The 23,002-nt window shown below is 37.6% G+C and overlaps 1 protein-coding gene and 1 pseudogene across 3 annotated transcripts in view; both read left to right on the top strand.

Annotated features, from left to right (window-relative positions):
* The first annotated feature begins 1,389 nt into the window (after positions 1 to 1,389).
* Vps39 (VPS39 subunit of HOPS complex) overlaps positions 1,390 to 23,002 on the top strand; it is a 46,020-nt gene continuing 24,407 nt past the window's right edge. The window contains exons 1-9 of one of the 3 annotated variants that reach the window (XM_076850610.2): positions 1,390 to 1,608; positions 9,478 to 9,543; positions 14,371 to 14,403; positions 14,888 to 14,952; positions 15,669 to 15,711; positions 17,821 to 17,915; positions 18,346 to 18,444; positions 18,875 to 18,967; positions 22,618 to 22,801. In XM_076850610.2, coding sequence (XP_076706725.1) covers positions 1,536 to 1,608; positions 9,478 to 9,543; positions 14,371 to 14,403; positions 14,888 to 14,952; positions 15,669 to 15,711; positions 17,821 to 17,915; positions 18,346 to 18,444; positions 18,875 to 18,967; positions 22,618 to 22,801 — 751 coding nt within the window. In that variant the 5' untranslated portion in view covers positions 1,390 to 1,535. Of the gene's footprint in view, positions 1,609 to 9,477; positions 9,544 to 13,933; positions 13,993 to 14,370; positions 14,404 to 14,887; positions 14,953 to 15,668; positions 15,712 to 17,820; positions 17,916 to 18,345; positions 18,445 to 18,874; positions 18,968 to 22,617; positions 22,802 to 23,002 lie in introns of those variants that run through there. The other 2 variants (XM_076850611.2, XM_076850612.2) reach the window with 2 other exon arrangements.
* Positions 20,805 to 21,766, top strand: LOC143394006 (RNA transcription, translation and transport factor protein pseudogene; annotated as a pseudogene).

Below are 23,002 nucleotides of genomic sequence, written 5' to 3'. Positions count from 1 at the left end.
TCTAGTTGATATAATCAATGTGGTGCCTAAAATTCTCGTGACCTTTCAGAGAATGATTGTTGTCCATTATCAGTTTTGTCTTCAATGTGCTGAGATAGTAGAGCAGCTTTCTACTTTGTCCTTGATATGCTGAGGGGTAGTAGAACAGCCTTCAAGGCAAGATCTACCTGTTATATTCTAGCCATCTGAAATTTAATTTGGTTTGGCATTTAACATACTCATGCCTCCTGTCAGGAACATGAAAATGAAAAGTCCCAATTACATATAAAAGGGTCTGATAGTTTTGGTTTCTCACCAACCTAGCATTCACCCTCACTGTGATCTTGACAAGACAGTGGAAGAGTGGCTTTACCAGCACTTATTTTCACTGTGACCTTGTCAAGACAGTGAGAGGGGGATCCCCTTCACCAGGCAAGGAGAATTTTTTGGTTCTTCAATCTCTGGGAGGGTGCTCCTGGCATCTATATCTGATGGATAGAGGATAGGTATGCGGCCAAACATCCCTCAATACACAGAAGAGAGCCCCCACACCAAGAATTATCTTGCTTTAAATGGCAATAGTGGTGCAGTTGAGAAAACCTACCCTAAAACAGTGGTTCTCAAGCTTTTAAGTGCACGGACTCGGGACTCACCCTGGAAATTCATTAAAACAGACTGCTGTTCCCCTCCAGAATTTGGTTCAGTAGAGTTAGAGTGAGGCCTAAGACTGCATTGCTGATGCTGCTGGTCTTTTGAACACAATAACCACTGATCTACCGTTTTAAAAAGATAAGGCCAAAGTACTTGAATGAGTTGGTATATAATGGTAATACTGAAACTGTTATTATTTTCAGTGTTACCATTAAGAATATGCCAGGGGATGGGGCTGTATCTCGGTGGCAGAGTGCTCGCCTAACGTGTGAGGCACTAGGTTCAATCCTCAGCACATAAAATAAACAAATAAATGTATGCTGCCTCAGCACATAAAAAGAAACAAACAAATGTATGCTGTCCATCTACAGCTACTAAAATGAAAAAAAAATGTATGTCAGGTGGTGCTAGGCACTCACGAGAGTAGCTTATAGGTATTTAGACTAAAACCATTTCGCGGATTAGGAAAGTTAAGGCCTAGAAATCGTTTCCTAAATACTGCTAATTTCCTAAGTGGCAAACCTCCATTCCAACGAAGCACTAGTTCTTAACCACCATAGCCATTGCCTACGACGTGTTTAATATTTGAGACATTTCCCCCTCCATTCAGGCCTGTGTCTACTCCCTATCAAGGAGATCTCACTGTGCAAGAAAAATGAGAAAACAGATATCAGACGTACTCGGCGTTTTGAGAGCAAAGACGGAAGAGGAGGGACTTCTGTGGCGGAAGGGGCGGGACTACCTTGGCAGGAAGTCCGGTGTTGACCATGGCTGTATTACGGACGGGCCTATAGTTGGGGTCCTTGCCGGATCCCGATCTGCTCTTTCGCCCGCCCTGGTTTTGTTCAAAGCACAGATCCGCATATTTGGGGCGAGGCAAGGGTGGTGACTGTCTCCCTGCCGCCATGCACGACGCTTTCGAGCCGGTACCGATCCTAGAAAAGCTGCCTCTGCAGATCGACTGCCTGGCTGCCTGGGGTGAGCCGAGAGGCCGCGGGGCCGATACCGGGTCAGCGCGGGAGCGGCCCGGAATTTTCGCTAGGCAGCAGAAGTGGAAAGGCGTCTGACTGTATGTGGACTGCGGTCGGATGCTGTCCGAGAGCGGTCTAGGATGAGGGAGAGCAGAGAGATGACCACCCGCTGTAGACAGCGATGTTGGTGGGGGCCGACTGGCGATCCCTTAAGAATCGGTCTTTTTAGCACCCATTCTTGTGTTCTGTGCAATTAGAGGGTCAGCTTTCTTTATTGTGCTGAGCGTTGGCTCATTTCTATCCCCAAGAAATCCTCAGGGTAGAGGGTCAAAGTAGTGGAAAGTTCTGTCTGCCAGATGCTTGAACTTGTCCAGATGATTGTGTTGTTTTCTAGGTGAAAGATGATAGTTTATTAAGTATTGTGAACAAGTTAAAATCATGTGCCTTTTCCCCTTAATGTTTACCCATAGTTCACTTTTCCTTGCTGTAGGTAGTACTTGTTATTGTAACACTTCATCTAGCTAAGTGGTTGATTGTATTGTAGTCCAGGTGCCCGCATTACATTTCTAGGTGAAAGATCATCATACCCAACTGTCAAGAAACCTAACCCATATAACCTCGTATAATCCTTTGGGATTGACTAGTGCAGAAAGTTGGCTCAGGCATCTCTTATGTGTTCTGTCATATCACAACAGAATGAAGATTTCAAGAGTCTAAACATTGTCTTTCAAATGCCAACATGTATGCTTATCCATGAGTGGTTGTGTCTGATAAGTGTCCCCAAAGACCAAGCAGAAATAATTTCAATCTTTGTTGTTAATGTTCAGGTCCTAGAAATCAAGGGCCATAAAAAGCTTAGAACACTTAATCACATCTTTATTATTTATTTATTTATTTATTTCTCTGTTGTATATCAAGCACAGGGCTTTGCACTTGCCAAGCAAGCTCTCTACCACTGAGGCACATCCCCAGCCCTCTTAACCATATCTTAGACTCAGCAGAGTACCCATAGTGGACCCCATGGAATCATGGTTGCTGGCATTCTATCCATTATCTATTGATAGCACTCTGGTTATGTGTGTAGAGTTATTCATGGCCTCTTCAGTAGGGTTCCTACAAATCTTCCTGTGATTGTGTACCCTCCTTTTAGCAGCTGTGGACCTCTAAAATCACATATCTAAAGTAAGCTATTCAAATTCTTTAAGGAGAGAATCTTTATTTCATGCAGCCATCTCAAGAAGACCTCCATTTCCTGGAGGAAAATGCTCTCAATGAAAATTTAAAAAACTAATAGGGGAGGGAAAAGAAATTAACAAAATAAAAAATCTGAGACAGTGCACAGAGGAATTCATTCCTTTATTGGTTTATCAGATTCACATTATGGGCCATTTTCTCTGCCAGTGAAGGGAATACAGGATGAATAAGAAACAGTGCCTAAACTCTTAGAATACAGTGGGGAACAAAGATATATAAACAGATTATGATACAAGATAAATGATATTATAAATATATGCTGCCTATTATTGCAACATGTAGGAAGGGTACCCAACCCAGCCTAAGATATGCTTCTGATTAGAATGGATGCATCTGCTTGCTATACTTAACTTAGCTTGTCAGTGATCCCCAGTGAAACCATTAGTACATATATCTCTTAGACTCTCTCACTAATCCACTTTGTCACAGGAGGCCACAAGAGGACATTTTACTTCCTTCTGCCTCAAAACTACTTTATTTTCAGACTTAAGCAGCAGTGATTATTGCTATTTCTAGTTATTATCTCTTTTATCTATGTTGTGCCCCTAGATGGAAAGTTCAATCAAGAACCTCCAGGAGTCAGATCATGTGGGGCCAGATATATGGTGAGGACATAACCCATCTCCTAGGAAATGGAAATAAGGATGACACTGATGGTTTCTCCCTAAACTGAAGCTTTATAATCCAGCTGCTTTTTCAGTATTTTCCTTTGGATGTCTAGTAGTATAGCCAAACCTACTCTTGATTCTTCTCCAAAAATGCCTGTCCTCCTGTATCCCACATCTCGGCAAATGACATTTCTACTTATCTCTTTGGCTAAGGCCAAAAACCTTGGAATCATTCTTGACTTTGCTCATTCTTTTTTTATATTGCATCCAGTTCATCAACGAATCTTGTTTGCTCTATTTACTTCTAGAACAAATCTAGAATCTAGGCATTTCTCTCCATTTCCACTGTACTGTTCTTCATGAAGACACCATCATCTCTCATCTGAATTACTGTAGTAGTCTTGAATATTGCCATGTGTTTGCCTGTGTCATTTTCAGTTTTTTACCTACATAGTAAAGAGTGAACCTTTGAAAACTTAAATGTGATCACATCTTTTGTCTGCTCAAAATCCTCCAGTGACATAACACAACTAAAATTTCCAAAGTCCTCACAATGGTTGGTAACACCTGATGTGATCTGGCCATGTTTACTTTCCTGGCTTATCTCCTGTGTACTTCCCCCTTCCCCCTTACTCCTTTCCAGTACCAGTCACACAGCCTTCCTTGTTCCATGAACTCATAAGGCACATTCCTACTTCAGGGACCTTCCACTTACTGGTTCCTCTGTCAGGCACTCTTCTTGCCCTAGATTTTATATGATTTATTCTTCATTTCACTCAGATCTCTACTGACCTGTCACTTAAATAAGCAAGACTTATCCTAAGTATCCTATAAATGAGAATGCCATATCCAACAATATGCTGTTCTCTTACTCAGTCTTATCTTTCTATATATCATGGGTCACCACCCTATTTTGTTTTATACATTTAGTTATTGTCTCTTTCTCTCCACACTAGAAAATAAGTTCCTTCAGAGCAGAAACTTGGATTTGCACTTTGCTGTATCTTCAGTGCGTAGAACAGTTCCTGATTCAATGGATATTCATTAAATATTTAATTAATGAGCAATGATAATAGTAGTGATAACTTCCATTTCTACTGAGTACTAATCTATGTTGGGCTTTTATGAAATAATAATCCCATTTTATAGAGGAAGTACCTGAGACTTAGAGAATTTAAAGAATTTTTCCAAGGTCTCATATCCTGCAAATCATTTCTGATTCTAGAACTTAGTCCCAAAGTTTAATGATTATTCAGAACCTTTTAAAAAGTGTGATTTTTGTGTGTATGTGTATATCTGTATTTCTGACTAAAACAATGAAGGCTAAGCCAAAAATTACTAAACAATATCTACAGCAGAGGGAGATGAGAAGGTGGAATGGAGTGAAGCTAGACTTTTTATAATTTTAGCTTTGGAGCTACATAAATGTTTTGTGTAATTAAAAAACAAAATTAGGGGTCGGGGTGTAAGTCAGTGGTAGAGCACTTTCCTGGCCTATGTGAGGCCCTGCATTTGATTCCTAGCACTGAAAAGAAAAATCATATTTAACACTACAGATTTCAGGGTACTACCCCAGAATCACTGAATCAGAATCTCTCCATGCAGGACTCAGGAATTTGCATTTTTATTAGGTCTGGCTGATTCTAATGCAGCTAATCAGGAGCTTATGCTTTGTGAGACACTATTCTTTGTTAATGACTCAAAGAAGGAAGGCAGTCACTATCTTTTCTATATCTATGGAAGCCATCTTTGGTCCAGGAATGGAATTGTATATTGCAGAGGTTGGACTCCATTGCATTGTTGTATGGAGCTTCATTAGGGTAATTATGAGTAAGAGGGCCCAGCCTTACTTCTCAGGACAGATCAAGTCCAACCTTGATACACAGGAATAGGTCATCAGGAGCTTTCTAGGGCTGTATGTTACCTGTTTGTTATGTGTATGATAACTATTTGTGTAATATGTTCTATTTCTGATGTGCAATATTGAGTTTCAGAAGACTCCATATTCAGCTTAACAAGCTCTTGTTAAGCTGAATGTTTGGTAACAAGGCTTGTTCTCTGCATTGTGTGTGCATAGCTGTGTTATATGGTGACATGTCCTAGTGAGTGGAGGACTCAACATGCGTCAGGTCCTCTATCTGAGTTCCATAGCCACATCAGATCCCTTCAAGGTTTCTTATCATTAGCATATTTGGAGGACACATCATTTGTCCTTATGAGTTTGAGGACTAGAAATAGTGTTCCCTCAGCACTTCCAAATGAAAACTTGCAAAGGGACAAATAACACTTCAATTTTTAAAAAATCTCAGTGGATTTATTCTGATTCCCTTTTATGGCCAGTTGAGTAGCCATTTGATAGGAAGTATCTTGGCAAATAAGCATTTCAATAAGAATGGGAAATAACTTGAATGTTATGCCTAGGAGTTTGACTTCATATTTTGGTTGTGCATTTTCGTGAGATTTTTAACCTCAGTGTGAAAGCGTGGATCTACTCTAAGAGACCTGGCAGCAAACGTGAAAGAATGTGCAGAATGAGACCAGTGAGGCTGGAAACTTGACAAGGCTGTTTTCAGGGATCCCTTGGGAGAGGGAGTACCTTGTGGAGTTTAAAATGAAGGACCTTGGCTGACCTGGGGAAAAGACCATTGATAGAAAGAAAGGGGTCTTGGGGACAGAGTATAGTGATAAGGATGGGGAAGATGGTAAGCCATGTTTGTCGTTTGTTTTGGCTATAGAATTTTATGTGATATAAGTGAACTAAAAGTTTTTTCTATTCCATTTTATTTATATTTGAAGTATCAGTGGGTGTCCCCAAAATTGACTTCATTATTGCTAAATTGCTTGATACAATGCTACATAAATGAATTCTAAACATAGTATCATTTACAAAGTAGACACTGTGAACTCAATTGCTTTTTCACCATGTTCGCTCTAGCATAAATTTCCAGCATTTCATCATGGTTAGTACTATTTCTGGGTTTCTGTATATGTCACTTAAAGCACCAGTGTCTTACTTTCTGTGTCCTTTCTATTCTTTAAAACATAAGATAAACGAACATAAAATCATTCTTTTTCTGGACAACTAAGGACATCAGGCTGGAGAAATATTCCTAATATGGAACCTAATCTGATTTTATAAATATATAACTACTGCCTTTCAGACAGCCTCTGGCCAACAACACCCATCCTTTGACATGGGATGCTTTAGTAAGTGCTTCACAGGATGTGGTTAGGACAGACAGGTTGAGGTTGGAATCCTAACTCTTTGTCACCTATTATGTATGACTGGGCAAGTGCTATATGCCCTAAGCCTCAGCTTCTTCATCTATAAAATGGAGACTTTTTTTTTTTTTTTTAATAAAGGGACCTACTTTAAAGAATATTTGTGAGGATTAGTGAAAAATGAGATATGTATTTAGCATTTCCTCAAACACAACACATGCACAACAAAGGTTATTTATGCTATTATCCAATATAGTCATATACCACCCACATAACAATGTTTTGGTAAATGAGGAATGATATATACAGTGTTGTATACCATGTAGATTGTGTGTAGTAGGCTATGTCATTTAAGTTTGCATAAGTACACCTGTGTTGTTTGCACAAAAGTGAAATCATCTGATGACATGTTTCTGTTGTTAAACGCCCATGACAGTATTTTATTTTGTAGATCAAGAGAGTTTATGAAAGGAATGAGTGATCTTAATGTTACAACTTCAAAAAGCTGAGGAGGGCCGGGTGTGGTAGTGCATGCCTATAATCCTAGTGACTCTGGAGACTGAGGCAAGAGGTTTGCAACTTTGAGACCTCAGCAACTTAGTGAGACCTCTTGTAGAACTTGTCTCAAAAAATAAAAAGGGCTGGAGATTTAGCTCAGTGCCCCTGTGTTTAATCCCCAGTGCCAAAAAAAAAAAAAAAAAAAGAAGAAGCTAAGGAAGTATCTTTACATTATTAACTTCCCTACATGATGTAATATGGATCTTCCTGAAATGCCTCCCAAAATGTGGTCCTTGAACCAGCAGCATCAGCATTACCTGGGAACTTGTAGGAAATGAAAATTCCTGAGCCTGCTTCTTAATCTACTGACTCAGAAACTTAACAAGGCCTGGAAATCTGTTTTAACATAACCTCAAATAATTATGATATAACTTAAGGTTTAGAAACCCCACTCAGTGGCCAAGGCCTTTTTTTTATATATATAATAAGAGCTTTATTAAGATGTAATTCACATACCATACAGTTTATCCATTTGAAGTATACAATTCACTGGTTTTCAGTACATGTGCAGAGTTGTGCAACTGTGATCACAATCAATTTTAGAACATTTTATCACTCCCAAAAGAAATCAAATATCCACTAAAATTCATTCCTCCTTGCTCCCTGAGCCCACCAGCCCTTAACAACCTCTAATCTTTCTGTCTCTGTGGATTTACCTATTCTGGGCATTTCATATAAATGGAATCATCGCCTTTTGTATGTGGATTCTTCCACTTAGCATAATGATTCCAGGTTCATTCATTTTGTAGCATGCATCAGTACTCTCTTTTAATTGTTGGCTAATATTCCACTGTTTGGATATACCACATTTTGTTTCACCAGTTGGTGGACATTTTGGTTATTTCCACTTTTTGGCTATTACAAATAATGCTGCTCTGAACTTTTTTTTTTTTTTTTTAAGATAGAGAGAGAAGAGAGAGAGAGGGAGAGAATGAGAGAGAATTTTTTAATATTTATTTTTTAGTTTTCGGTGGACACAACATCTTTGTTTGTATGTGGTGCTGAGGATCGAACCCGGGCTGCACGCATGCCAGGCGAGCGCGCTACTGCTTGAGCCACATCCCCAGCCCTGCTCTGAACTTTTATGCCCAGTTTTTATGTGGATGTATGTTTTCAGTTCTCTTGGGTATAAACCTTGGAATAGAATTGCTGAGTCACAGGGTCACTGTATATTTAATCTCTTGTAGAACTGCCAAACTGTTTTCCAAAGTGGATACACCATTTTACATTCCTTTTAGCAATGAGTAAGAGTTCTAACTTCTTCTTCACATTCATTATTATCTGTGGACCATCTTTTGAGATAATGAATTCTGTAAGTTTATTACACTAAAATATTTACTTTTCCTAAAATAAAATCATTAAACCTCCATAGGATGCCTCTTAGCTTTTATTTCTGAGTTTAGACACCCTAGTTTCATGTTTCTGCTGTCCATTTTATTATGTTATAAACTTCCATACTTTCATCATATTCTTTTCTTTTGATACTGAAAATTGAACCCAGGAGCACTTAACTATGGAGCCACATCCCCAGTTCATTCATATATATATATATATATATATATATATATATATATATTTTTTTTTTTTTTTTTTTTTTTTAATTTTTTTTTTTTAAGAGACAGGATCTCACTGAGTTGCTTAGGGCTTCACTAAATTGCTGAGGCTGGCTTTGAACTCACAATCATCCTGCCTCAGCCTCCCAAGCCATTGGGATTACAGGATGTGCCACTGTGCCTGGTCCATCATATTCTTTTTATTTGAACTAAAAATTATATATCTCAGTAAAAATATGTATCTTAATAAGAAATTAAATAATAAAAAATGAAAATCTTCATCTGTTTATATTAATAAAAGTGAATAAAACATCTTTTTGGTCTGCTTCATTTTGAAACAGTGAAGTCAGGAACTTTTTTATCCATAGACTAATAAAATAATATCTTGAGCCTAGTAATTGTTAAATAAGTTTTTTTGATTAGTTTATTCTCAAACCTTTCTTTTATTTTTCCAGTATTAGCGCTCAAACCCAGAACTTTCTACATTTAGGCAGGCCCTCCACTACTAAGCTACACCCTCAACCTTTTCAGATAATTCTTGAATATGAATATTCCTTACCAGAACACCTGCTATCAAAACTCGTTTTCTTGACCCTTTTGATGATTTATTATAAGCCCAGCTAAAGAAATAGCATCACACCACAGTGAATTGACATTTCTCATGGCCTTTATCTTTTCTAGAGGAATGGCTTCTTGTTGGAACCAAGCAAGGACATCTTCTTCTCTATAGGATTCGGAAGGATGTTGGTAAGTGACAAACTTTTCAGAATCAAGAAAGAAATGATTTATGCATTTTTAAAAAAATTGGTAATTGACTAGTATACAACTGTGAAATCATTGATTCCTGGACCATTAAAAGAACAATCATAGGGGGTTGGAATGAGCACAGTGGGAAAATGGGGAGAGACATGAAAACTGAAAATCTCCAGGATTTTTTCTATACCCCCATCTTGGAGATGGGGGCTGAATATTGCTCCCTCTTCACTCACTGTCAGTATAGGAATATTACTTTGGGAATAAGATTCCTGTATAAATGATGTGTAGTGGTAGGGGGAAAATTAGGTACCACTGATGTAGAAGGTCTTATTAACTTGTGAAGGGTAGACTAGAAAGAGAAGATGGGTTTGTGTCCAGTTTTACTTCTCCCTCCCTGGCCACATGACTGTAAGAAGCCCTTGGTAATGTCAGTTTCTGTTTCACAAAGTTGTTGGGGGCAGATAAAATAATAGGCTTAAAAGGACTTTGAAAATTACAGCTCTGGTTAAAATAAAACTCTAATTAAATGTGACTTTTTCTTTAATAATGTAGAATGATAGCTAAAGAATCTGAAATTTATTCTGTTAAAAGAGTGTCCTTTCTTAATCCTTTTTCTTAATCTTATTTTTTTGCTCTCTTTATGGAAAGTTGTTTTTTAACTATTAAGCCCTGAAACCACAATCTTAGAGGCCTGCTGTTAATATCAGAGTAGGTTGAACTGAATTGTCATTATCAATATATTTGCCCTACAAAATCAGTGATTTCCTAGTTTTCAATCTAGTATGTATTTCCATAGTAAATAGCTAAAGATAAGAGTAGGTGTAGAAGCCTGAAGCAAGACTTATATAACTATGGGAAAAAGGAGCATTTAACCTAGGCAGTATGGAATGAGGAAGGCACACTGGTCAAGCCATGTGTGGAGTAAAAAGAGGAACCAAAGGAAAAAATACAGAGTTTATTTCATTTCTAAGTTTGTCAATTTTTCTTTGAATTAGTGGTAAGTAAACTCAAACCTAAAAGGTCCAAGTAGTAAATATTTTAGGCTTTGCATAAGATCATCAAGACTATTCTGCTCTACCATTGTAACATGAAAGTAACCACAGGTGATGTATAAATGACTGGGTGTGGCCATGTTCCTGTAAAACTTTATTTACAAAAACACATAGATGACTCAATTTGGCCCACAGACAGTACTTTGCGGGTCCTTGCTTTAAATTTTTAGTTTTCAGAGCCAGAATATTTGTATTCTGTGACATGTCAATAATTGACATGTAATAATTTAAAAACTAAGCTTGTCTTGGATATTATTCAGCATTTAACAGCTATTTTTTTCTTATATACTGTGAGCTCAGATGTAAGTGGTGAGGCGCTGAGAACTAAATTAAAATTGCTTCTTGATTTTTTTGCTAAGATCAAGTAGGAAACTAGAGTATAAAAATGAATCTTCCAACATAGCATAGACTCAAACTGGTAATGTTAGTCTTTACCCTGACTTGGAACACTGGTCCAAAGGAAGGACTCTTTCTTGTCCTGTGATCATGTGGCCTTTGACAAGTTAGTTAAATTCTTGAGCCTCAATTTCCCCATAAGTGTCTTAAAAAGTGGTATTAACCTACGTTAAATAATTAGGAAATCAAACTCTAATTTGAAACTTTACTTCAGTAAGCTTCCCTTCTCCCTGTGTACACAGAGAATAGTTTAGTTCTGGCCTGATAAGGGATAGAAATAGACTTGGGCCTCTTTGAATCAGTCTAGTTTCTAGGTTTGAGATATTCAAACCAAGGCTGACTTTCCAATGAATGGGAAGGGATATTAAAGTGTTGGGGAAAGCTTGGATTCTGATCTAATTTACACCATCTCCTTGGAGATAAAAAATGTCTCCAGATTTCATTCTACTCTTATCTTTAATCCAGGGATTAGATTAGTTCACATCTAAGACTTTCAACTCTAGGTTTGTTTCAGAGGTACTGTTGCCTTAGAGCATTGGTTTTCTGAGTGTAATCTATAGACCCCAGTGTCCTGAAAATCTTTCAGAGGGCCCACAAAGTTAAAACTAAGTTCACAGCAACACTAAAATATTAGTATTTTGTTGTTGTTGTTTTTACTGTATTGAGATCTTCAGTAATGGTGAAAAAGTAATGATGATAATTAAAATTGGCTCCTAAGCTGAACTCTGGACAGTGGTTCCAAACTGTATTCACGGTCATTGTGTTATTTTCTACCAGGTACTCAAAATGAGTTTCTGGAGTTTTGGTTTTTGTTTATTTTGGTACTGGAGATTAAACCCAGGGTTGCTTTACTACTGAGCTACATTCCTAGCCCTTTTTATTTTTTATTTTTGAGACAGGGTCTCACTAAGTTACTTAGGGCCTTGCTAAGTTGTTGAGGCTGGCCTCAAACTTGCATTTCCTTCAGCCTCCAGAGTCACTGGTGTTACAGACATACACCCAATGAGTTTTGTTTTTAAGCTAGTTTCACTTAAGAATGTTCTTGTTGAAACTGAAAAAATAATTAAATTTATTAGATTTTGATCTTTGATAACACATTTAAAAAATTGAGATATAATGGGAAATGTACAACTTCAGTTGGGTGCCAAGGTGTACATAGCTTTTTTTGATAAAAAGTAATTATTGTGTGGTTGAGTTGCAAGCTAAATTGGCCACTTTTTTAATGGAGTGAAAAGAATGACTGACAGACTGGTTTTTGAGACCATTTGGGTATTTGGTTGGTGTATTTTCAAAATGAATTGTTGTTATCTCAAAGAAAACAACTGGCAGGATTATTGGAAATGACAGAGCTTTCAAGAGAAAGTTAGGATTGTGGAAAACTTATATCCACCTTTAAGAGTTTCTCCTTGATAGCTTCCCAGTGAAATGAGTGTGATTTAAAAAAAAATCTTATAATGAAATGTGCTAGCATTTGGAAAATGACTTAATGAACCAGTATTTTCCAGTTTCTAAATCATGCATGTGTAAAAGATTCAATCAAAGTGTAAGATAGACTTATGGATTTTAATGTATCCAAGTGTGAAAAGTTCATTGATAGGCTTGAGATTGATTCCACATTGCAAGAAATTCCATTTATCAAGTTTCATATAGTATTTAAAAAGATCCATAATTCTCTGGAAAAGCTATCAAAACAGATTAAATATAAGGCTGTGATGTAGCTCAGTTGTAGAGCACTTGTCTACCATGCAGGAGGCCCTGAATTTGATCCCTAGCACTGCAAAAACAAAAACAAAAATAATAGTTAACTGCAGAAGCAAATGTGAGAGACCAGCTGTTTTCTATTAAGGTGGACATTAAAGAGGTTTACAAGAGGGCAGGGGTGTGCTCAGTGGTAGAGTACTTGCAAAGTATGCACAAGGCCCTGGGTTTGATTCCTAGCGCTGAGGGGGAAAAAGGTTTATAAAAATATAAAACGGGGGCTGGGGTTGTGGCTCAGCGGTAGAGCGCTCACCTAGCACAGGAGAGGCCCTGGGTTTGATCCTCAGCACCACATAAAAAATAATTAATTAATTAATAATATTGTATCCAACTATAACTAAAAAGTAAATATCTTAAAAAAATGTAAAACAATGCATTTTTTTAGAAAAAAAATAGTTGTCTTTCATTAAAATGTAACATTTTGAGTTAAATATAAGAATGAGTAAATAGGTACATATTTTAAATATTTCTTAATTTTAATTTCTAACATAATAAGCATTCATAAGGTATAACCTACTTAAAAGTTCTTTGTGGTGCTCTTTAAGATTATATGAAGAGGGCTGGGGATGTGGCTCAAGCGGTAGCGCGCTTGCCTGGCATGCGTGCAGTGCTAGGTTGGATCCTCAGCCCCACATACAAACAAAGATGTTGTGTCCACTGAAAACTAAAAAATAAATATTAAAAATTCTCTCTCTAAAAAAAAAAAAAAAAAAGATTATTATGAAGAGGTCATGAGACCAAGAAGTTTGGGAGTTGGGGCTGGGGATATGGCTCAAGTAGTAGCGCGCTCACCTGGCATGCGTGAGGCACTGGGTTCGATCCTCAGCACCAAATAAAAATAAAATAAAGATATTGTGACAACCTAAAGCTAAAAAAAATTAATAATATAAAAAAAAAAAAAAGAAGAAGTTTTTTGGGAGTCTCTGCCCTAGAAAATTCTGCTTATAAAGAGAATTGTTGAATGTAATAATAAGGCCCTTTTCAAATATAGAATTTTTTATCAAGTAAGAAGTGACTGAATTGTTTGTTTCTTTTGAAATGTGATGGCAGAATACCATGTTCCAGAAACTGTCTTCAAGTTTAGGAGCCCATCTTTATCTCTTCTGCTGAGGTGCACAAAGGGAAGAAGACTTGTTCTGTTGACATGAGTCCCTGTGGCTGTTTCAAAGAGTCTCCACCAACTTCCCAGGGTTAAGGACACAGCAAGCTGTGGGGAAGAGCTCAGATCAGCAGTGTGAGCATTCCTTCCATGATGTAAAAGACAGGAAACAGGGTGTGGCTTCAAGCTCAGGCTCAGAGCGATCCCTGAATTTTTTCTAGGTTTCGTCCATGACTGGCTGCTCCCTAACTGCTTGACCCAGCAGACTTTTGAAATATAAATTTGAAATACCTACTTCTTGGGGTTTGTTGTCAAATTACAGAAAATATATATAAAACTTTTAACCCAGAATCTGGTACCTGTTTATTACTGAAAGATAGCTGCTGTTATTGTTATGGTAATTACTCTCTATTTGACTGGTGACTTCTGAGGCTGAATATTTTTGTCATCCCCAACAAGGCTGAGTTCACATGTTTTTATAGTATATAACTTTCTTCCCCTTTTTTGTAACAGTGCCAGCAGATATAGCATCGCCTGAAAGTGGCAGTAAGTGTAGATATTAAATTTCTCTGGCTCTGGAGATGGTGTTTGTGTTTGCTCTGTCCCCATGATGTAGGACATAGGGAGCTACTGGGAGTTAGTTGTTCTAGAGGTAAGAATGCTTTGGGCTGGGTTTCATTGCTTGGGCTCTTATATTTGACTATTACTTTTTAAAAACTGCTCCTTGTGAAACACTTTGCCAAGGTACTTATTTTGTAGGGTAAGATCTTCAGACCTACAGGTACCTTGCAGCTTCAGTAAACTTTGTGTGATCCTTTCTGCTGATGCCAAAAGTGCATAAAACCCCTTGTTCTAAAATTGGAGTTTAAAGCAATTCTCTATGCTTAGTTAATACTGCTGGCTATTTTAAATCTCTGACTTATGAATTTTTGAAGATTTATAGGAGATTAGTATGAGTGGCATTTTGTTGTTGTAGTTGTTTTTGTGTGTATCCCTGTTTTGGAGCTACAAATGTTTTTCTTTTTCATAGGTTGCAACAGGTTTGAAGTGACACTAGAGAAATCCAATAAGAATTTCTCCAAAAAGATTCAGCAGGTAGGTAGTGATGATGGTCACTAACTTATATAAGGCCCTTCTGCATTAGTCTATGTTTCTTTAATGAAATACCTGAAGCAGACTGTTTTGTGAAGAAGAGATTCATGTAGTTCACAATGTTGGAGGTTCAAGGACATGATGCCAGCGACAGCACAGCTCTGATGAAGGCCTCTTGGCAGGACTACATGTGAGAAGGAGAGATTGTATTGACAAACAGGAAGAAGCCAGAGAGTGATTCAAGAAGGAACTTAATTCTTTTATAAGAACCATCTACTGATCACTAATGCAAGAATTGCATGAGAACTACCTTAAGCACTTCTATGGCACATCCCTAATGACTTAAGGACCTCCCACCAGGCCTCACCTCTTAATATCATTACACTGGTGACCAGGCTTCTAACACATGAACCCTTGAGGGACACCGTCAAACCATATCCAAAGCACAGCACTCACCAAAGTTAAAACTTTGATAATGTTACTTATTAACTCTGAATCCTCTTCTCTCTCCCCTCCATTTTTACAGGGATCTTTGCCCATGTATTATGTGCCTGAGAGTCCCTTTCATAAACAGAAATTGTGGTTGCACATAAAAATGAGTCAGATCCTTATAAGATGTAGACAGGCTCTTTAGTTCCTTTTTAATATTGTTGTTAATGAACATTTGTTAAATGTTGTCAGAAATGTTCAATTGAGTCTAATGATTTGCTATTTTCTAGATCCATGTTGTTTCCCAGTTTAAGATTCTGGTCAGTCTTTTAGGTAAGAAAAAGTTTGCATTTGTATTTCATATGTTAAAAAACTAAAGCTATGACCTAACTAACACTTTCATGGTTGTTTTGATAATAGTTATATAACAATAAATTGCCATGTTCTGTGCCACATATAGTACTAGGGCCTATGGGTAACAAAGGCAGCATCACTTCATTTATTTAATTATCAAGTTTTTATTGAGCCCTATTCTGCAAAGCTTGAACTAGATATTGGGAATACCAAGTTCAATAAGACATTGTTTCTATCCTTCATCTTTATATTCTAATCGTGTAGGCTGAGTAATAGAAAAATCATGATATAAGTGACAGTGAAAATTTACAAAAAATGTTGTGGGATCATAGTAATGGGGGGGATTATGCTATGTAGTTGGATGATTAGAATTTCCACAGGAACAAAGAGGTGGCCCTCTTTGATAGTACATAGCAAGTAGTTCATTATGGCCAGACTTGGGATATGTGGTGAAGAGTGGCAAGCTATTGGTTGAGAGACAGGTGGAGGCCAGACTGTTAGGGCCTTGTTTGAAAAGCTGTGGTTTCATGGAAGGTAGCCAGCTAGGCCCTTTTTAGGACTAAAAATTTGACTAACCCTCTTTTGCCCAGGGTCCAAATAGCAGAATTATTGTAAGCTGAAGTTCCTAGGTCCACTGATGAACATTTAAGGCAATTAAATCTTCATGACAACAACTATATATGAGGCCAGGATCAAATTACATTTGTCCCTCTTATACACAGTTTCACTTCCTGTAGTTTAGTTACTGCTGGGTTTCTGTTCTCGTGACTAAAAGGCTCAGGGTTTACTCCAGTTGAACTGGGCTGACTGGGCTGTGCAAAATAACCACACAAGAGATACAAATACCTTTTTCTTTGGGTTCACTGTGATAGCTCCTCTGACCTTAAGGGTCTGCAGGAAGAGAGAGAGTGAGAGCACGCACTGACCCCTTTTATTGAGGAGAAGCTATTCAAATGAGGCAAGGTGTCAGGTTTCAGGGGGCTGAATCTATCTTCATGATGTCCACTGTCAGCAGGTTGACTAACACCTGGGTAGACCACACCCAAGGACACAGTAAGAGAAGGGGACCCACACACAAGGCACTTCATGGAAGATTCTATCCTAAATAGGGCAAGGGGTTATATTACAAAGGAACAGGTGTGCATAGCTTCAGCCATAGGGCTGTAGCAAGACACACCCATGCATGAGACATCGACCCTGGAACCCAAGAAGGGTGGGGAAAACTCTGCCACATTTCTGTGACTGAGTGCCTTAGCACCCAGCCAGGGAGTGTGACTCAGTCACGTGTAAGATTGGTCTCCCACAAGTTACCTGTAGTCAACTGTGCGTTTGAAAGAAGAGCGGTGGGTACGTGGGTACAGTATAATAAGTTTTTTTTTTTTTTTTTTTGAGAGACCATATTCATATAATTTTTTGTTAACAGTATATTATTATAATTGTTCTTTTATTTTAAAAAATCTTTTACTGTGCCTAATTTATAAATTAAATTTTATCATGAGTATGTTTGTATAGGAAAAACATAGTATATATTCGGTTTGGTACTATATTGATTCAGACATTCACTAAGGATCGTGGAACTAGGTAGCCTAACAGAGACTATTATATTATTTTGCTACCTTTGCTGCAACAGAAATCCTTTCCATGGGTTTGTACAAAATCCACTGAGGATTTCCTTTTTTCTCATTAGAGCCTCCTATATTATAGCTTTGAAAGACATTTCTTGTACAGATACTATATCACAAATTTCCAGACTTGAGGACAGGTTATAAGGGTGCTATGGCAGTGAAAGAGCTTTTACTCAAATCAGTCCAAATTTTTAAGGAATGAAATATCCAAGTTCAAAAGACCAGGTGACATATATCAAGAACTATGTAATGTTTTGAACAACCAACAATAAAAATTATTAAAAAAAAAGACCAGGTGACTACATATTTTGTGCTGGTGATAGCCCAGAAGGAAAACAAATAAAACTGAAGGTATATCCTAGCAACATCTTCTGCATGTCAAACAGTTACATTTTTGTCCTAAAGGTGGCTCTCCTAGAGAATGGTGATCACTGACAGTGACATTTTACCTCTTCCTAAACAGAAAACAACATTTATGTCCATGACCTATTGACATTTCAACAAATCACTACAGTTTCAAAGGCAAAAGGAGCATCGCTATTCACATGTGACCTTCAGGTAAGTGTATGCAGGATGTACTTTGACTTTGTGCTTTAATCAGTATAGTCTTTCTGACATTCCTACCATTTCATGGTAAGAATGATATTGACAGTCTCAATCCAACAGCTGATTTATTTACTTTGGATTATATTAGAGAAATTTCCTTCATAGTATATGGTGCCAGGTTGAAATATTTGCATTCTCTGTGTGTGTAATTAGAATACCAGATATCTGTGCTGTAGTTCTTAGCTGGCAGGCCTTGAGGACGAAGTGTTCCTCAGCCAGTTGTTTCTAAATACATCTTAGAGAACTTCTCTGGTAGCAAGACTTTATATTACAGGGGATTTTCAGATCAGTAGATATTTCAAGGTAGAAAATGCATATTTTCGTTGTCACTCAGTTATAGAGTCACTATATATGCATCCTCATTTGCCTTGTCTCTTCATAGCACACAGATACTGGTGAGGAGGTATTGCGGATGTGTGTGGCAGTGAAAAAGAAGCTGCAGCTTTACTTCTGGAAAGACAGGGAATTTCATGAATTGCAGGTATAGTCCAATGGTGCCTTGTTTATGGGTTGGATGGAAACTGCTGCCAAAGTTGGCCCATAGCTTGAGAGACTTTCTGTGGATTCTAATGAAGTTTAGCATCCCCAGCTTGTAGTTCCTCTCAACCCAATATGAAGAACCTGAAAGCTTATCCATGCCCACTTGTGATATAATTCTATAGCGTTTCTGCAGATTGGTTTATTTCAGAATGTGTTTTCTTTCACCTTTTTTTAACTGGATAAGATGCACTTTGTCCTGTTCCTGGGTGACTTCTATTTTTATTAAGAGTAGTTTCCTGGCCTTGTGCTTAGAGAATTGTGCTAAGATGAGGGTGAGGGTTATTTTACAGAAATGAAGCATACTAATAGAAAGGTCATGGTTTTGTTTGTTTTAACATCTTTTCATTTGAACTTTTACTCTCTCTCTTTAGGGGGACTTCAGTGTACCAGATGTGCCCAAGTCCATGGCATGGTGTGAAAATTCTATCTGTGTGGGTTTCAAGAGAGACTACTATCTAATAAGGGTAAAAATCTTATGATTTTACAAATGTCATCATTGTGTCTTGGGAAAGATGATTATGAGTTTACCTTGGAAAGATGATTGCATGCTTCTGAACTATAGGTCAGAAGACCACCTTAAGTAGGGCTTTTGGGTCTGTGTTTGTTTCTCTATTTGTTTGTTGTGTATACTCAGCATTTTCCACAAATAAGATGTCTGTGTAGCTTAGATCAAGCAGAGTCAACTCTTAGTTCTCTGCATAATGATTATCCACAGTATGTGTCTAATTATTAGGACAGAGAGTTAGAGCTGCTTGTGTAGGTCCAACAGCTTTATCATGGACTGCTATCCTAAGGCTTCAGTGTTCAGGAATTATATGTCAGTTTTAGTGTTAACTAAAGTATTTTTGAGACTTTGGTCTCCTGCCCCCTTAAATTTCTTAGTATATTTGTTTTTCAAATTACTTTCAGGTTTTTTTGTTGTTGTTGTCGTCGTTGTTGTTTATTTCAAAACCTACATGTATGTATTATAGAAAATAAGAAAACAGAGATAAGGGAATAAAGTAAATGCAAATCATTCAGAATCCTCCCTGCCATTCAGAAATAATCCATGGAGGTAAGAGGTATAGCTCAGCATAGAGCACTTGCCTGGAATGCACAACGCTCTGGATTCAATCCCTAGTATTGCACAAAGAAAAGAAAGAATCACTGTTAACCATTTGGTATATGGGTTTCTGCCTTGTTTACAAAAATATCATGTTTTACACATTGTTTCAATCTGCTTTTTCTCTTAAGTGGTAAATAAATACAACATTGTTTTTTTTTTCTTCTAATAAATATACTCTAGAAAAGATTGATATACCATTCCTATCATAAAGCAATCTAAATTCCTTAGCTTTACACAACTTTAATAATCCTTGGCAATTCTAGAAGGCTTTCTCCCTACTTCCCACTGTGTATCTTTTTGATATATTTGTTCTGTATGTTTATTTTTGGAATATTTTGATTTTACCAGCATTGGGTTTGCAAACTCCTGAAGGAATCACTGTTGTGCAGCTGACTAAGTAACAACTGAGCATATAGGTACTGAGAGAAGTCTACAAGGAGTGGAGAACTAAGCCAAAAGTGGGATTAGGGATCTCAATCCTCTGAATTCTGTGGATTCTTCCATCACCTCCACTATGGTAGGCAAATTTTCTACCACTGAGCTATATCCCCTGTCTTCTTCATCTTCTTGGGGATAGTTTTCTTCTTACATTTTTTAATTACATATGTATTTTTCATTGGCATATTATCACTATTATATATAGTAGTGGAATTCATTTTTAAGTACTTGTACTTGCACACAACATAACAATATAATTTGGGCAATTTTTTTCCCAAGAAGTGAAGTTTTCTTTCTTTTTTTGGTGGTACATGGAATTCAGTCCAGGGCCATTCCACCACTGAGCTACATCCTCAGCCTGGTTTTCTTTCTTTCTTTCTTTCTTTTATTTTTTGATAATTTTTTTAGTTGTAGATGGACATAATCAGTCAATCTCAATCTCTCTCTCTCTCTTTCTCTCTCTCTCTCTCTCCCCCTTCTCTCTCTCTCTCTCTCTCTCTCTCCCCCTCTTTCTCTCTCGCTTGACCCAGTGCCTCACATGTGCAAGCAAGATTTCTACCACTGAGCTATAGCCTGGTTCCTATCCCAAACCCCTTTATATTTTTTATTTTGAGATAGGGTCTCATCAAGTTGCCCTAGTCTTCAACTTGTGATCCTTCTGCTTCATCCTCTTGATTGGGATTATGGGCATGTGCCACTGCAATTGGCGGGGGTACAGTTTGCTGAAGGTAGGAAATCTTGCTTTGGACCCCAAGCTATTCAGAAGTTATTTATTTATTGACATACAACAAACTTCATTCCTTTTGTTATTCAATTGTTATGCATTTTTGACAAATGCCCAGAATTGTGTAACTAATGTCATAGTCAAAATTCAGAGCAATTCTGGCCCTTGCTTCTCCTCTCCCGGCAAGGCCCGGGGGATCAGAGCAAGAAATGGGGACCGTGTTCTACTCAAGCTGATGACTCTCGACTACCACAATCTTTCCAGCTTCAACTGTAAAGATGAAACAGAATTTAGAAATCTTATTGTTTGTCTTGAAGACCAGAAAATCAGAACTACAAGATTGAAGACAGGTAATTTAAGAAACATCCACAGCAGTGACTGGCCCAAGTTCTTTGAAAAGTATCTCAGAGATGTTAACTGTCCTTTCAAGATTCAGGATGGACAAGAAGCAGTTGACTGGCTTCTTGGCTTAGCTGTTAGAGTTGAGTATGGAGATAACGCTGAAAAATACAAAGACTTGGTACCTGATAATGCAAAAAATACTGACAGTGCAACTAAAAATGCAGAGCCCTTGATCAGTTTGGATGTAAATAATCCTAACTATAAGGCTGGTGTGATGGCTTTGGCTCACCTTCTTCAGATTCGACCCATGGTGATTACTTGGTAATGTTTAAGGCAATTCACATTTTGGTTCAAGAGCGCTAAAACAAATTAAAAAAAAGAGGGCTTGCCTGTTGCTTTAGACAAACATATTCTTGACTTTGACACAGGAGATGCAGTTCTTAATGAAGCTGCCCATATTCTGCAATTGCTGCATATAGAAGAGCTCAGAGAACTACAGACAAAAATTAATGAAACCATAGTAGCTGTTCAGGTAATTCAGCTATTTGAATTATTGCTGATCCAAAGACAGACCACCGACCAGGGAAACTTGGAAGATGAATACTTCAGGATTTTAGCTTCTTATCTACTTAGTACAATTGGGAACCAGTACACTTTCGGCATGTGTTTGGAAATCAAATGTCATATTTTCAAGGGAGGAATCCCAGAAAATTGACTATGTTCTAGAGATTTACTACCATTGCTTTTTTCCTTAATAAAATTTGGGAAAGTGAAGAAAAAAAAAAAAATTCAGAGCAATTTTGTCACCCTAAAAATTCCCTCAAAGTGCCCCTTTGAAATTAGCCCCTCACCTAACTCCCAAACCTCTGGTAACCACAGATCAGTTGTCTCTTTAACATTTATCTTTTTCAGAATTTTATGTAGTACAGTCATACAATAGGTAGCCTTTTGAATCTGGCTTCTTTCACTGAACATAATGTATTTGAAATGGATACATTTATGTTGTTTGTGATCATGGTTTATTTTTTTCATAACTGAGTAACATTCTCTGGTGTAGATGTATTATGTTTTATCCATTCAACAATTGAAGGATAGTTATTCTCAGTTTTTAGCAATTATGAATAAAACTGCTATAAACATATGCATTCAGATTTTGCATAAACATAACTTTTCATTTCCCTTGGGCAAATGTCTTGGAATGGGGTTGATGGGTCATATAGTAAGTTTATATTTAACTTGTAAGAAACTGGCAAACAAAATGACTGTAGCATTTTGATTTCCACCAGCAGTATGTGAGAGCTGCAGTGGCTCTGCAACTTGGAGCACCTGACATCCTTAGTTACTTTCTGTATATTAAATAATTGGTTTTATACTGTGATAAAAGTTGTTATAAGGAACACTATGATACTTTATGTCAAACAAGGAATATCATGGGCTTTTCTTTTCAGGCTTTTTTCATGCCTCTGGCTAGGGAATCTTGATTGATTCACTTTGTTTTTTTCTAGGTGGATGGAAAAGGGTCCATCAAAGAACTCTTTCCAACAGGAAAACAACTGGAGCCCTTAGTCGCACCTCTGGCAGATGGAAAAGTGGCTGTGGGTCAGGATGATCTTACTGTGGTCCTCAATGAGGAGGGAATCTGCACACAGAAATGTGCCCTGAATTGGACAGACATACCTGTGGCCATGGGTGAGACCAGCAATAGCTATTGTTTGCCGTTTTGTGCTGGTGTTGCATGTCATCCCTGTAGCATGGAGTCCCACTCATACATAGCTTTAGTAGACTGCTTCACGTTCCGCTCAGTTCCCTTCTTTTAAGTAGACAGTGTTTTTAGAGTCCTTAAAAAATGAGATAACCTAGTTTTTACAAGAAGCTGAGTTTTGCTCCACA

The sequence above is a fragment of the Callospermophilus lateralis genome, chromosome 3 (genome assembly GCF_048772815.1).
Source record: "Callospermophilus lateralis isolate mCalLat2 chromosome 3, mCalLat2.hap1, whole genome shotgun sequence".
Classification (NCBI taxonomy): Eukaryota; Metazoa; Chordata; class Mammalia; order Rodentia; family Sciuridae; genus Callospermophilus; species Callospermophilus lateralis.
This window is presented reverse-complemented; position numbering and strand designations above follow the sequence as displayed.